The sequence below is a fragment of the Helicoverpa zea genome, chromosome 15 (genome assembly GCF_022581195.2).
Source record: "Helicoverpa zea isolate HzStark_Cry1AcR chromosome 15, ilHelZeax1.1, whole genome shotgun sequence".
Lineage (NCBI taxonomy): Eukaryota > Metazoa > Arthropoda > Insecta > Lepidoptera > Noctuidae > Helicoverpa > Helicoverpa zea.
The window spans coordinates 1,700,204-1,716,703 of NC_061466.1; the positions used below are offsets into that span (position 1 = coordinate 1,700,204).

The window sequence follows — 16,500 nt, forward strand, 5'->3', positions numbered from 1 at the left end:
CAGCTAAACCAAATTCAGATGCCTCCAAATATCAATTCTAACTATTTCATGTATCAATTAAACCACAAATATTTTAATGAATTCCTTAATAATGTCAAGTGTATAAAATGTCTGAATACTAGGACTACATGGCTAGTGGAGGATGGACGGGGGAAAGGAAAGGGAGAACCTGAGACAGACGCTGATATGTCGGACACATTGCAAAAGGACGGCTGTGGCGACACCATACCTCCGCAATACATCATTGGGACCTGTTGAATACTTTATTTAACATGGCATGTAAAAATAAATCTTTAATGAATTTAATTACAAGAAGTTATACTTTGGGAGTTATAAGCCTACGTCACACGGCACGTTTGTATGATAAAATTGCATGCGGCGACGACTCAGCCCCGAATTAGTCAACGGTAAAATTTTCATCACTTATTTATATTTCTCATAACTGTGGCGAGGGCAACGGAACGCTACTCGGATTATATCAAAAATACTTTGTTATTTGTGTCTGCGACAAGACGCCATCTAGCGTTACTGAGTTAAACTTCTTATTAATCAGGAAAAGTCTTTGGTATTTCTTTTTCTTCATCGTCTCGGCAAGCAATATCTTGCAAAGTGCCGTATGAACGAACGTACGTATGCCATACGAGCTGTACTGAATTAAAATTTTGGATGTAGGCTCTAGGCCATTCAGGAATCGTTGGAGAATGTTCTGCATGACGCAGTAGACTGGTCTAATAAAGTATGAGAGTCTGGACCTGCGGTGGTGTTCCTATGGCGTCGGACATCTGTGGGACGTTCACATACTTGGGACTGCCAGCGTTACTGGCCACACCGTCGCCCTCTGCCGTACATATTAGTCAGTTTAACTTGTTCAGAAGCTACGGTAAACGTGTAAAAGCAAAATTCTCAATACAATGACTGTTTTCGCCATTCAAATTGTGTATTGCCAATTAAGTTAAATTAGCACTTTCAAGCTTGCCAGCGTTTATGTACCGGTAAGTGATTAAAACTTGCACGCCATTGTATTCTGAATATTGACTTTGTAGCAAATTTACGACACATAAGGCACTAAGAAAAGTTTGATATTTATGATAGTAATAAGTAAAGAATAGAATATATAGCAAGTGCAATACATTACCGTAGAATAGTGTTATGTGCACGGGAAGTGTATGCATACTATACATGTATATAGATATCAATATAATTAATGGAAACGACAATAACTCCAAAATTGTATGTGTGCTCGTGTTAAACTGCCGTTAGTGTAAGACTATTATGTTTGTTCTATTGTGATTTATTGACTTATGTCGCAATATAAAAACAAAAATTATGATAACTGTTCAAATCCTTTTTGGAGGATATTATTCAATACAGGGGTAGGGGTGTGTGATCGAACATTAAAAATGCCATTTTATTTTGAAATTTTTGATTTCTTTTAATTATCTACGTTTTATAATGTCCTTAAAGTAGATATATATATCATCATAAGATATCTCAAATATTTGCAGTGGTAATATTAATATTTTATTAATCAACCAGTAGTAATTACTTAATCCATTAAGATAGAAGAAGCTTAATAATAGGAAACTACGACAAAAGTGTTTATTTCTTCCATTACATTATAAACTACATACTTATATGTTACCAGTTAAATCTAACACTAAATATATATACCCAAAATACCTAATATGAATAATGCATAATTTCTACTCCGAAAGACCTCAGTGTTATGTAGTGTGATAGCACTTATTACATCAATAAATCATCGCGTACAAGCTTCTCGTCTTACTTTAGTGCTTCGGTTAAAATTAATAATTAAAACCGTAATTAACTAATTATCATTAGGTAATCATCGTAAAAAAGAAACAATAAGGACGCTCGTGTAAAGTCTATCATAATTTTCTTTTTTATACGAACATAAAGTAACTTATGTGGGGCGCGCCCCGCTAGGCTTCACCAAGTATCAGCACGTTAGGGCTAAGTATATAGATTACATATTACAAGATTACAACAAATCTAGATAATAGTCTTACAATTGTAACATGCTTAGTTTGTGGCTAGGTCGCGGTCGCCGCTTCCGATTAATTACATTTTAGGAAATTAATACAAGTGTGTATAAATACAGCGCCGCCCCGTATTGGGCCGGAGTAAATTAAACTTATATAGGTACTGTTGTAAGTAAACATTACTTTAAATATTGTACATCAGTCGATAGCTCACCTAACAATTTTGTCTCTAATCGATCGAGAATTATGTACTTTTATTTACTATAAAGAAAATAATAGTTTAAAAAATAATCAACATCAATTTTTTAATTAAAACAGAAATAAATAACAACTTGCCCTAGGTTTTATAATAATTAATGTTATAATTAACTGTAAAGCCCGTGAAATTTATTTTACTCGGGATCAATAATTACATTTATATTAAATTCTAGTATAAATATGAGGTTTTATATTTAATAATACCTGCATTGTTTTTAAAATAAGTTTCGAAAAGACTACAGTTAAGACGGACGCTGGTGTCGTCCTCTGATATACATTTAAATGCAAATGAATTAATTTTATAGACGAGTAAACAGTGAACTTAAAATGAATCGACTGCTAATCTAATGTTTAACACTAGGGGTCTTGTATAATTAGTCAATTACGATGATAAATTTATTAATGAATAATGAGCCCGGCACCGCCGCGCCCGCTCGCGCTGCGGCGTCGAGCCCTGTGCGGCTAACGTTACTTTATCATTATACCAAAATACACTTTTACACAAAACATTGTTTCCTTTATATACTACTGAATAAACATACACATATAAAAACCGCGTACACTATAATATAAAGTAATACAAACAAGAGTCGAAAGGTTAACTACGCAACAGTACTACAGTTAAGCCATGATTAAAATATTATTTGATAAACATTATTAAAGATACAGCTGCATATCTTGTGTCGATATTACAGAGTGTAATGTTGAAATGCAAAGAATGCACGTGTCGTCACTGCGGGACTGCGGGACTGCGGAAGGAGGGGACTGGGACGGCGCAGTAGAGACGCGGAGCGCAGGCGCACGCGCGTGTGAACACCACATTTGACAGACGAGCCTCTAACGAGTCTTATCGTATTTGTATTTTGCTAACTATTTTTAATTAATAAATTCATCCAATATTTAATGTTCTTCTCCTATATAATAATAATTAAAACCCATATAAATAGTCTCAATTGATTTTTTCACAATAATTTGCACTAAGTTTAATGTTGAGTAAATCTAAAATTTCTAATACATATACTTTATTTAAATAAATTATATTCTTTATGTTAATAAGAAGATTGCCACGTTGGTTCATTACAAACTAAGTTCTTAAATTGTTCCAAAGGTTTGTGAGTGCGGGGCCGAGCCCGTGTCTAACACCTTAGTGCTAATCGTTATCACTGAAAGTAACATAATTATAAATCATCTCTATATTCACTTAACTTTTTGTAAGGCATCGTTTCCTAATATTAAAACAGATGTGAACAATTTCGTTCGTATCATCGGTGGATGTACATTAAACCTACAGTAAGTATAAAATCGTAACCGAAATGGAACATAATGGTATTATGCGATCTGAACATGTGCAGGGGAGCCCGCGGCGCCGGTCGACCCGGGCCGGCCGGGCACGCGGGCCGGGTTAGTGCGAACAAATGCAAGTAGTAAAATCGATACGAGACAGTGAGACCGAAACGAACGAACTACCTATGCCGAGTACGATAAAATTAACCAGGAATGAATCGAGACAAATTAACCTAACTAACATAGGAACGAAGAGTAAACGAAGCGGTACAAAGCGGCACATGTACACGTAACCTAATGGGCAGTCAGGCACCGACCTCGATTAGTTTATATTATTTCATTATATTGTTATAAGGTACGAGTTTCACTTCCCTACATACTGATTGTGTGTCAGTCGAGTCTGTAATGTTTAATATTATAAGAGCTATAAGAAATGTATGCGCGTTAACTATGAACATCACAATGTAAAAGGCTTCTTCACTATGTTTTACCGTTAAATTTGGGACATCGCACCCCTCGCCCCGGACCGCTAGTCACTTATAAAATTTGCTTACACCTCACAATATTCCTCAATAGATAAATTATACTTTACTTATGGAGCGATCTTAAATAACCCTATTCTAAACGATCAAATTATGCATTCAATGTAATCATCAACAATTCGTCTATTTAAAACATTTATTAACAAATCTTATCGAGCGCGGCGCGGCGCGGTTCTATTATTTAAAATTAAAGGAACAACTCCCGTCCTTGGGCGTCGGGCAGTCTATCAGTAGGGCCGTAAACTCTAAGATAATTACAACAAATAATGGTCGGACGCGATCCGCGAGCGCGGCCGCCGACCTACCCCGCGATTAATTACTTAGCTTATCACTAAAATTTTAATCAGTCGATCGGTCAAACGATTGAGCGATATAGTACAGTAAAGGACTAACATTAAATTTAATCTAACAATGTTATTTTAAATTATAACTCACTTTGTAAGGGGGCGGGGCGGCCGCGCGACCGGCGTCCGCGTCGGGTACATATTATGATACGACTAACATAGCGACCGTAGCGGCCGGCGAAAGCTCTATACAGTTTTAAAAATATTTGGCAATCACATAAATTAAAACTTTAAAACTATGTGACGAGAGAATCGATTAAAATTATGCTTTACACACAAGTAAGTATATATATGTACAAATGTATGGTGAGGGCGCGAGGGGTGCGGCGCTGCGGGCCGGGCCGCAGCGCTCACACGTACCGAACTATATCCTAAATGCTTGAGCTTCATTACTTAACACATACGACAATATCGTTTGCTCGTTAACAATTTGGCAGGTAAATTTAATTCATTAAAGTATAAATTCCATATAATAATAGTATCAACTTAAAAATTGCGATAAAAAACTAAAATGCATATAAGAAAACAAATTAAAATTACGAATATTTATACAGAATTGTTCCCTTTTTAAAAACGGGAATAATTAAAATATTAAAATCACGTTCAGTCACTATGTTTTGTTTAATATTAACACATAAATATCTCATTACATGCCTACCGTTTTCCTAAGTCTAGTGTGTGGTAAATAACCAAAATTCTAACATTAAACATACATACCGATATATATACCAAATATTTATACAAGTTATTAGCTTAAGTTAAGTTCTTTTAGGTCATTTTCCCTAAATTGGCCTTGTTTAACAGTGTCTGTCAAATGTGCGTCACGCGAGCGAGCGGCGGCGAGCGGGCGGCGGCGCGACTCGCCTCTACCGGCCTGCCATACAACTACACGACATTATTCAAAGAAATCACTTTACAAAATCCGATAAAACATTCGAAATGTGTGAAGGAAAATAAATCTTTCACAAAAAACCCACATCCAAAGAGAATATTAAAAGCAAAGTTAATAAAAAAATGTGTACACTTGTTGTACACGCAAATGACAGCGTCGTTTAGCTTTAGGAGAGGGGTCGCGAAAACTTCTGGGCGAGTCATGTGAGAGCCGCGATACGAGTGTCGAGTGAACGGTGCTTATCGACTGGCTAATGTCATTCCTTCATCTTAGCGTTCAGAGACGGCAGAGTGCCAAAACTTGCGAAAAAGTGCGGGAGTACCTTATTCAAATTAGCAGACAAAAGTGTTAATACCTAATAGTTTTGAATATTATTGTTTAAACTATTTTAATATGTTTACTTATTAAAATTAACGCTTACTTACGCGTGTGGGTTTGTGTTAATGTAGTCGTCAACGACTTAAATTACATACCCGCCTTCACAGGCTTTAGGTTATTTGCATGCAATAAATTTAAATTTATCCATTAAACTTTAGTTAATTTTTATAAATATTAATTTGTTGCATTGTATTCGTATTCTATTTTTCACGTTATTTATGTCGTTTTGTTCGTGAAATCCAAAAATACACAAAATTACAAATCTATCATCTAATGGGAAGTTCAACAGAGGTATCTGAAATTGCCGAGTCATTTATACGGGAGTATACGTTAACAAAACGGTTAAATACTAGCTATCCCTATTCTGTTTAGTCGTTATGTTATATATCGACTAAGATAGAATCGATAGATGGAGTCGATCGAATGAAACCGTCGAAATGATGAGCTACCGTTCGAGCACGCACTTGCGTCGATCAAACGTCAAGCGGAATGCTACATCTACAATGATCACACGGATCTCGTGTCTCACAAGCGTCAAGGTACTAAGCTACGGGTACAAGTGCGTACTAGAAGGTGGACCAACGTCTGCGTGTGCGTCTATCGCAGCGTACCAAACTACAGAACTCACTCTACCTACCTCTACGTACCTTTAGAAAAGAATTGTGTATATCAACGTGTGAGCGATACGACTGTAGTTAACCACACTGCGGTCGTGTCTGCGCCCCGGACCAGGAGACAATACGGGACTGGGTAATATAAGCGAGGTGACATGCTCTTCGGGTTGCCGAAATTTTTTTACAAGAAAAGGGTTTACTTAAATATGAATAGGAAAATAAATATTAGAAAGATGGTGTGCAAAGAAATCGCGGTTTATAGGAATTTTGATGCTGAAGACATTTTTGTTGTAAATTTATCAACAGCATGTAGTGTTAAACAGTTTAGTTGGTAAGCCCGCGTCTGTTGGTCCGTGGCGCGTGTGTGTGGTGTCGGTGTGTGTGCGTGGTGCCTACGCGGCGGGCCACTCCTTGTTAAACTCGTTGGCGTTGAAGTGTTTGGGCGCGTGATGCGGGTGGTGCACACCTGGCGGCTGCGCGGCGGGCGCGGACCCGTGGTACTCGGTGGCGGTGTACCGCGACGCGCCGCCGCCGTACGTCGAGCCCTACCAGTCCCGCACACGTCAGCATCGATCCCGGACGCATCCAGCTGAAGCGAGGCCCTATACGTGCTCTACGACGTACAAAAATATAGCTCTCGGGTCTAACCGAGCCGGGCTTCGGCTGCGATGCGTCCTTTTACCGGCGTCATGGAGCATAAAATGAGGTACTCCTTTTTTGATATTTGCCGTCATAATTAACGTTCTAGTTTATTAAATGAATAAAATTTTGGGCCGCATTAGCAAATGCTCCATGACATTACTTGTATAACATAATTTTGTAAATAATGTACTCTGGTTACATTTAACAGAATAGACGAACTCTCATCTCTGAACACTTAAAGTACAGCTCTTAATATTATTTTTATCGATAAAATTAACTATTAATGAACCTGTAACAATATGAGAAAATCCAAATTTTACTAATTTGTACTTTAAATGCCAATTTACAAGTGTTGAGATGAAACAAGGCGATTGAATCATCTCGCACGGCTACAAAATGCAATATTATATATGAATATCGAACGGAACTAAGGGTAAGCTTATATCTAGTGCGGTGCGATGCCTTTATGATGAGCGCGCGTTATCGTCGCAACAACCGACCGTCCATAGTGAGAAATCCCCAGTGTTTCGCGACATTCCCTCATCCGATACCCGCCCTTATCTCTAATTGTCTTTCTGGAGGAGCCACTCTTGTGGGCCCTGATCGACCAACTGGAAAAGAAGAACAAGACAATAAAGTCCCACTCGCCACAATTCAACTGGATCTTTAGCAGGTTTATGTAAGTAGCGCAGCGCGTGAAGATGGACCGGGCGAAAGCGTGTGACTATCCCCAAGGGCGAGATGAAAGTTTAGGCGAAGGAGGGCGGGAGCGGAGGAGAGGCGGGAAGGAACCGTGGAGGTCGGTGATGAGAGACCTTCAGCGAAACTCGATAACAACACTAATCTTCTTGATTTTTCACTATGGATAGCGGTGCGTCTGTCAACTATGGCCGCGAGAGGAGGCCGTGAACAGCGCCGCGTCTACCATTCTCTAGTACCGCAGCATAGCTCGTAAAATCAAAAAGACATCGCACATTAATCTCGCCACTGAAAACATGCAGATAAGTGGGCTTCGTCGTCGCCGCGTATGACATTGTCGTGAAATAAACAAGCATTTCGAACACAGCACACGGATGCAGGGGTGGCAAACTAATGGCTCTATACTATCAACCCATGCTGCTTTGAGCCGCGATTCCTTTGTTCGCGTTCCAAAAGTCAATTTTTCGCTGAATATCACTCGCTCACCAGTACATTCGCTCTAGTCCATTCATTCTCAAATCGCAAACAACTATTGCAAGTACAACCAAATTGAACTATGCAGAAGTACCGAGAGTTCCCTATGCATTCATATTCATACAGCTCACGCGTCCAAACATTCTTAATTGACACTGGGTACAATAATGTCATAAGTCTTTCATGCTTTCGGGCACACCGTAACCGCGCCAGACTAATACGAAGGTAGATGCAGGATACAAATCATAGAGTAAAGCTTTGGAACAAGGATTGTGGGAAGGAAGGATGCAAGCCCCGAGGTGATGAGCAAATAATATAAGTTATATGATGTCAACTTGGCTGTACTTTTGTGCAGGTCCATAGCTATCGATAAGATATGGACGACAATCATCGACACAAAACCGTACCTTGGATTTGTTAACGGATATAAATAAAAAAAAAACTGGGAATATGATGTGAAAATAAAAACGAGCATGGAGGATAAGGTTGGCATCCAAGATATAGTTGGAAAATAAAATCATTGTTTGCGATTTTGATATTGGATGATGGAATGCAAAAGGTAGGCAAACAAAAACAAAAAGTCATCCAATATCTAAGTTGGAGACAGTGCGGCGAGGCCACACGCGCGGTGCGGCGTCGTCGCTCTCGTTAGATCTCAATCGAGCGCATATTGTTAACTATTTCACGCGACCCACTGACACAGCTACCACTCACTATTTGTTATTATAATGTCATTGTATTTCATTGTACAACTTGTTTTTACGGGACAACTCACAGATTTTTTGGTGCCAAGTAACCATATTTTCTCTTGACGTCAATCGTCCATCGGCTATTTTTTTTATGTCAAATCTTGCTATAGTTTGTACTGAAGCAAGTTCAAATATTCTAAATATGTATTCCTTTTTATCAAGTTAAATAATTGCAAAATTGTGGATACAAAGTTCGCCTACTAAATAAGCAGAAACTAAGAGCAAGCCCGCATAATCAAGCGTACATTTGTTACTACTATACGGCGCTGTGTCGATGTGGGTACGGCAAATATGAATGTAATTCGGCAAAAGCATGAATTGAGATCCAAAAACACATTTTTATTTAAAACTAACAAATTCACTGCACGCAGTGCAGAGTCGTACATGATTTTAAAGCAAGTATTACTGATTTTCTTGCAAATGAACTAGCTTTTACAGGTATGCATAAAAATGTATTTCTTTACCTCGAAAATGTCCACTCAAAATGGCAATGTCGTGTTTATAGCAGTTACTTTACCGTCACCGCAGCTATAGCCTAAAATGCTCAAATGATTCATGCTAGGTAAAACGCAAAAGGCACGAAAACGATGGAAGATGTGTTTATACAACAGTAGTATGCCAAGGAGAAAGATTCTCGTTAATCTCCTGGCTTATATTAGTTGAAGATTCGGTCAATGACCGAGTGTCGAAAACTGATCGATTATTATTATTGTTTGACAATCCGTGAATTATAAACACACCTTTTATCAAATCGGATTATATGGGTAAGCCGAATCAGAACTGAAATATTTGGAATAATCCAATACCACTTAAACCTTATATTTCATGTAAAACAGTATACAGTTGGCTACCAGGATTTACATTATGGTAATACATTTGCGTATTTGTTTCCATAAACCCGTATAATTCGGCTGTGATTCGGAACACGTCAAATTAAAATTTTCTCAAAGTAACAAAACTAGAATTAGCTGAGTAAGTGAGATACTGGCTTTAAAATTATATGATCAAGAATTTTAAAACATTTTTATATAAAATCATTGAAAATATATAGTGGAATGAAGAAGCGGTTAATTACATCGAAAATGGAAATTCATTAAAACATCATAATAAGCTGATATCTAAATATAGCTCAAGTATTCGTAGTTTACCGGTTTTAACGGTACTTTTTGCCAGTATCGCAAGTACATAAGCGGACAATTTTGTTTAACAATATTTTTGATGGTTAAGGGAGCTGAGCGTGATTGATACGTCCATCACAAGATGGCCGCACAGGATAAATGGTGCAAGTTTGTTATGACAGTGTGGAAGAGTATCATCACGCTCGCTCGTATAATTACTATTGATGGTCACGGGAGCCCAGCGTGGTCGATACGTCCGTCAGAAAATGATGCAAGTTATATACTGACGGGGGAGTATCATCACGCTGGCTCGTATAAATGTGTAAGTCAGTACTAAATCTATTTAGGTGTATCTATTCGGCGTGTTGTGTGAGGTATTGCGCGTGTACCTGGTCCTGCTGGTAGGCGGGCGGGTACTGCTGGTAGGTGGAGTAGTCGGCAGACGAGGACTTGGACAGCGCCGCCGAGGACAGAGCGCCGGTCAGCGCCGGCCCGCCCGCGCCGCCGCCGCCGCCGCCGCCGCGCCCGTACATCTCGCCGCCCTCCGACAGCGGCACGTACGAGCCTACAGCGATACCAATGTTAAGCCTCAAGGATTTCAAAACATAAAATAACTTAAAGCTAATCTTATTCATACTTAATTACTTGCCTTCTATAAACCTTCAAAAACTTAATGATAACCTTAACTTGATAGAAGAAGTAGAAACGAATACTTTTAGTTCTATTAGCTATTAACATGGGATAAAAATTGCATTGTATTCAGTCGGCTAAACTAACAGTAGGGCCCAAATAAAAATCTGGGTCATATCTACATCAGAAACGTCGTTATAAAACTTAACCGCACTAAAGAAACGATCGTCCTCCTTACAATTACAGCTATCACTAACCTACTGATCAAAATGTATTTATACGTAACCCAGCACCATATACATATGTTTTTAAGTATGAAGCCGCGCCTGCATCTATTATTCTTATTCTCCGCGTTTTGTATCGGTCAGTCCAGTATCCAGTACTCACCGGAGCCGGTAGAGTTGGAGTTCTGCGGCATGTTCCAGTTGGTCCAACTGCCGCCGGCCGACGCACCCGCCGGCGCAGAGCTGTAGTTAGCTGTACACACCAATAACATCACATTAACCTCTCGTATGCCGCAATATAAACAATGAATGTTCTATTATATCTCGGATCTGCGTTGCCGGCATACAACGGCTAATCAACACTACAGGGACTTCTACTTCAAGCCTAGTAGACTGCGATAGCGACATGACTTTTGTTTACATGTCGACATGACAACTTTATTGTGTCAATCTTTATGGTGTCTCTAATATGAATGTGTTTGCAATGAAGACTGGTTGCTAGTGCTTGCAACGACCTTTGTATTGTCTTCTAAATTCAAATCTAAGTTTAAATCTATTGATTTTATAAAGGAACTGTTGCAAACCTTGTAGACTCTCTTATCCATAGGAACAAGGAGTATATGCTAATTTGCGTTAATGTCCCACAAACATCTGAACGTACCATCAGTAATGTAACTGGAGGCACTGCCTGGATGTGGATAGACTTGTATAGTTCGCGTGAATATTCAAGGGGAATGTAACTAACTTCCACTAGACATGATTACTTTGATTACAATTTATTTGTTAGAGGTGTGTACTGACCATAGCTGCTGTAGCTCTGCGCAGGCGGTTGCGTGTACTTGTTCAAACTTAAGTTAAAGGTTCATACTTCCGTCTAATACTAACTATACTAGGTTATCGTCAGCCCAATCGCAGTCCACTAGCGGACATAGGCCTGAAGTGATCGATGACACTGCTGCCCGTCGATACCTACTTACTATACTAATTATAGGTTACTTAAATGAAGGTCAGTTTGAAAAAATTCATGCATAAGTGTAAGAAAAACAAAGAAATGTAACTGCATATATGTTATTCTATAAATCACTTAATTTATTACTTCGAGTAGTAAAGTAATTCAGCTACTCCACGACCTATAAAAAATAAGTTAATTCATACTATAAAGAAAAAGTTTATCATCTTGCTTCACAGGATAGCCTTCGTTGTCGACGTGTCCTACGCCGTGGGTTGTACTAGTAACTCAGTTGTTAGACATAAAGCTGTATAACTTCTGACATGGGTATGACAATTTGTATTCCTATTTTGTCATACCTATGTTCTGATGTGTAGTACATCTTTTGTTGAAGATCCTAAAGAAAATAATAACTAGATCCCAACTTCCAAGTCATCACCATCAGAGCCTTTGAAACCTGTAATTGTGTATATGTCTATATGTACATACCGTAGCTGCCGTAGCCCTGCGCGGGCGGCTGCGTGTGCTGCGTGTAGTTGTTGGTGGCGGGCCAGGCGGGCGCGTGCGGCGGCGCCTGCGGGGCGGGCGGCGCGCCCCAGCCCTGGTAGTTGCCCGGGCCCGCGCCCGCGCCCGCCGCGCCGTACCCGGCGTACGACGTCTGCCCGGGGGACGTGCCCCAGCCTTGGTACCTAATACACGACACACGATTAACTCAACGGTTCTTTAGGCCCAAGTCCAACATACATTCTTCAGCTTTCCTAAAACAACTGTACAAGAATTTTCGCAGTAAAAAGTTGTTTTTAGAAAAACAGATGTTTCAGCTGTCGGTAAATTGCAATAACCAGAATTGCCAGAATTTTTATTGTTATTATTTTATCTCTGAATATGTAAGAAATGCTTTTTACCCCAAAAATTTAAACATGAATGGAGAAATCAATTGATGTATTCAAACTAACAAAGAGAAGACCCACAAGTGTTCCAAACACAAAGCATAAGGGGAATATGTCACAAAACCAGTTTTACGTAGAACGTGTTCTCACCCTTGCATGATGTTAGGGCCAGCCATCGGCATGTTGATCGGTGGGCCGCCCATCTGGCCGTTGTGGCCCTGGATCATGTTGATGGGCGCGGCGGCGGGCGGGCCCCACTGGCCGGCCTGGGGCGCGTCGCCGGGAGCGCTGAGGGCGCCGCCGCCCATGCCGCTGGCGCCTGAGCCCAGCTTGCCGGAACCGTCGCGAGGCTCAGCACGCTTAATCTCCACCTGCTCACGTAGTTTCGGTTAAAGAAGATCTAGTTTGTCAACTGACAGCTCGTTTTATTCTTCTTATTATAATCACTTCCTTCTCTCTTTTACTTTGTAGAACGCGTTTCACATTTAATGTTGATCTACTGGAATCACCTCTGATATTACATGTCATTGTAAAAATATCCCCGAAATATCTAACTCCAAAATAATTTAAATGTGAATGAAATTTTGTTGCACGCTTCTAAGATTCCACGAGTCGTTCACCCGGAAAAGATTAAAACCTACGTCACACATACATAATAATATGCGATGACACATCAGAGAATCTCACGCAATCTGTTGCTACGGCTTACTAGACAACAGTATTTAATAATTCTGTTCAAAAGAGTTCACACAAATAAATTGACTACACAGTTAGTTTGAAACCTATAAGGAAAATACAATCCTATAATTTTATCTGTGTTATTTGTTTACCAAGACCAAATCGATTAATCCTATACACTATTGCACAAGAATTTAAGTTTTATCAGTCAAACTTCGGGATGTTTGTAACGCGAAAGATGCTAACAAAAATATTTGGCAAACAACAGATGTTTTCAAATCACGTACAAAAATAGTGACATTACCTGTTTTCCGTTGAGATTGATGAAATGCTCCTGAGTGACCCTCTCAACGGAGATCTCATCTTCGAAAGACAGGAAACCGAAGCCTAGAACAATCGAATTTGTTTTTATATTGTGACAAGTGGAAAAGATTCTGAAACAACCACACATTAGCAAATCAAGTTCTTACAAAAATGCATATAAGTGTATATTTATGGCTCACAACATCAAACGAAGATAAAACCTAGGATAAGAGAGCAAATAGCTTCTCTTGTTTATGTGTACAATATTATATTTTGTCGAAACTTTCTCATCACATAGCTATGCCTTTCGGTTCTTTGTTCCGTCATTTTATGAAGCAATTTTCTCGTAATGAAGCGAACTAATAAAAAGATGTGATCGGTCCGGGCGTGCGTACTACCCTCGGATCACAACCGGTCACACAAATTACACAAGTCGTAAATTGTTTGATAAAGTCGCCGCGAAGGGTGACACCTTTCACTGAGCTCACAATTGAGGTCGTATCATTTCGATTGCGTTAACCCTACAAGCTTGTGTTACAGATTGGAAAGCGAAACACTTTTTCTTCGGCAAAAACCGTTTGTTGCTTGTGAACTTTGTTCTGATTATTGTTTTCAATATAAATTGTTCGGTTGGAGTTGAACAACACCTTTCTATCACAATACTAAACGCTTTTGACGATATGGATATTAAATGGAAATGTACTCATATTATTTATCAAGTCGAATAGATTCATAAATCAGTCTTTTCCAAGTGACCTGTCGCAAACCTTGTAGACTCTGTTGCTCATGGGAACAAAGAGTATATGCTAATTTGCGTGTCAATGTCCCACGAACACTTGAACGCACCGACAGTAGTTAGCACTAACGGCGCTGCCTGGATGTGGATATTAAAACATTATCATTTCACATAACAGTTATTAATTACATAGAAAGTATTGAACGTGAAAGTCGTTGCCTTGTAAGTAAGAAAATTTACCACGAAATGATGTTACCATCAAAGTACCATTAGGTATGCTGTAGCTCATTTATTTGTGTCCAATAAACCTAATATGTGGTTAAATTGCACAATTCGAAACCGGTAGTTTTACTATAGAAATTGATGACTTGTAGAATCTGACTTTTATAAATTACTCCCATGTTACTAAAGGTTTTGCAGTGTCATTACCATGGTGAACGGCCAGTGTGAAGTTATGACAAGTAAACATTTATAATATGAACTGATTTGCATAATGTTGTTTACCGGCGTTATGCACGCACGTCCTCTCACCTCGACAGCAAGCTGCGATGGAGAAGCAACACATGAAACTCTTCCGTAGAATAAAAATAGGCATCTGGTGCCCGTTTTCACAGACATCCCCCTTTATCACCACATTTATTTCTTAGAAAACCTCTGCCCTAAATGGAATATACATAATTAAACCATTTTCTTTATTTATTTATACCAATCATTGGAGTGATGGTGACAATGAAACTATGCCCTTGAAGCCACCTAAATACAATTAAGAATTCACATGAACTTAGGGGATGACTGTGAAAACGGACACAAAACACAAGTTTTTTGCCGTAAGATACTTTTGACTGCACATGCCCTTACAAAAAGTGATCAATATTGCATCGATAACTTTAGAATAAGACAGTAGCAGCACATGGTTTAACGGCAAAAAGTCGTGTATTCAAGGGGCCCTTTTAACGATTCTGACAGTAGTAAACGACACTTACCCCTAGACTTCTTCTTCTCCTGGTCGTACATGATGACAACTTCCATGACCTTTCCGTAGCGGCCGAAGAACACCCTAAGGTCGGTCTCGGTTACGTTAGATGGAAGCCCGCCGAGGAACACCTTGGGGTATCCGCCACCGCGCTTCGGCTTCTGCAGCGTGCGAGGGTTGCACGGCTTCGGGTCAATGGTCCTGATGGATGAATTGGATTTTGAATAACATGTTTCTATAAAGTAAGCATTTCAAGAATCCCATTTTATAAATTATGGAATCAGGCGTTTCTTTGCGGATATCCATGACAAAACATTTAAAGCCCATGTAAGTATCTTATTTCAAAATATTCCTTCTCTGTGCTTCTCTTATATAAAATTTTGTTACAGAGTAAAAATAACATAAGCCGTGTATTTTTACATCAAGCCGAATATAAAAGGAAGGCAACTGGGAAAACAAAATTAATGTTACATGACCAAAAGTTTAACAAATAACTTGAAAGACGTGCCTTGTTTTTGTTTCAAGGAAACGAGTATAAAGTTCTCTTTAGTATTTAACGAATGTAAAAAATAGGGCCATTATTTTCCTGGTATAGTGTTTTGTATATAAAAAATCGATTAATAATCTAATTAGAGACGTTTCCGTTATGGAACATGATAAGACATTTTTACTCTAATAATCTAATTAATTTAGCTTATTACGCGCTCCAAATTAATTAACATCAACAAGGTCTGCATGTTAATGCATTTACCTCTCATAATTAAGTTGGTATCAGCATTTCTATTAATTGCACAATCAGATTCATAGAAGATATACCTACATATACCCAGACATCAGTTATTTCTTATTGGCTTATGTTTAACTGATCACCAGAAATAGTAACAAATAGCAGACAAAAATAGTAAATGATCACCAAAATGAAACTCGCATTTTAATGTAAAATGATAACCAAAGTTTTAACACTTTGCTATCCCATTTAAGTGAAATTACTCCAAAATAAATCATGCGCAAGCCAAAAATAGTAAATGATCACCAAAATTAAACCACCATTTTAAAGTAAAATGATAACCAAAGTTTTTACATTCTGCTATCCTATTTAAGCAAAATGAGTCCAAATAAA

At 38.8% G+C, this 16,500-nt stretch overlaps 1 protein-coding gene across 7 annotated transcripts in view; it reads right to left on the reverse strand.

Annotated features, from left to right (window-relative positions):
- The window catches only part of LOC124637150 (heterogeneous nuclear ribonucleoprotein 27C), a 29,419-nt gene that overhangs the window by 2,000 nt on the left and 10,919 nt on the right, over positions 1–16,500 (reverse strand). For 2 of the 7 annotated variants that reach the window (XM_047173500.1, XM_047173499.1), the window contains exons 3-9: positions 15,391–15,581; positions 13,673–13,755; positions 12,841–13,061; positions 12,290–12,489; positions 11,015–11,104; positions 10,387–10,562; positions 6,782–6,860 (exon numbers count right to left, since the gene is read on the reverse strand). In XM_047173500.1, the coding sequence (XP_047029456.1) occupies positions 6,782–6,860; positions 10,387–10,562; positions 11,015–11,104; positions 12,290–12,489; positions 12,841–13,061; positions 13,673–13,755; positions 15,391–15,581 (1,040 nt within the window). Of the gene's footprint in view, positions 1–6,682; positions 7,569–10,386; positions 10,563–11,014; positions 11,105–12,289; positions 12,490–12,840; positions 13,062–13,672; positions 13,756–15,390; positions 15,582–16,500 lie in introns of those variants that run through there. The other 5 variants (XM_047173504.1, XM_047173503.1, XM_047173502.1 and 2 more) reach the window with 5 other exon arrangements.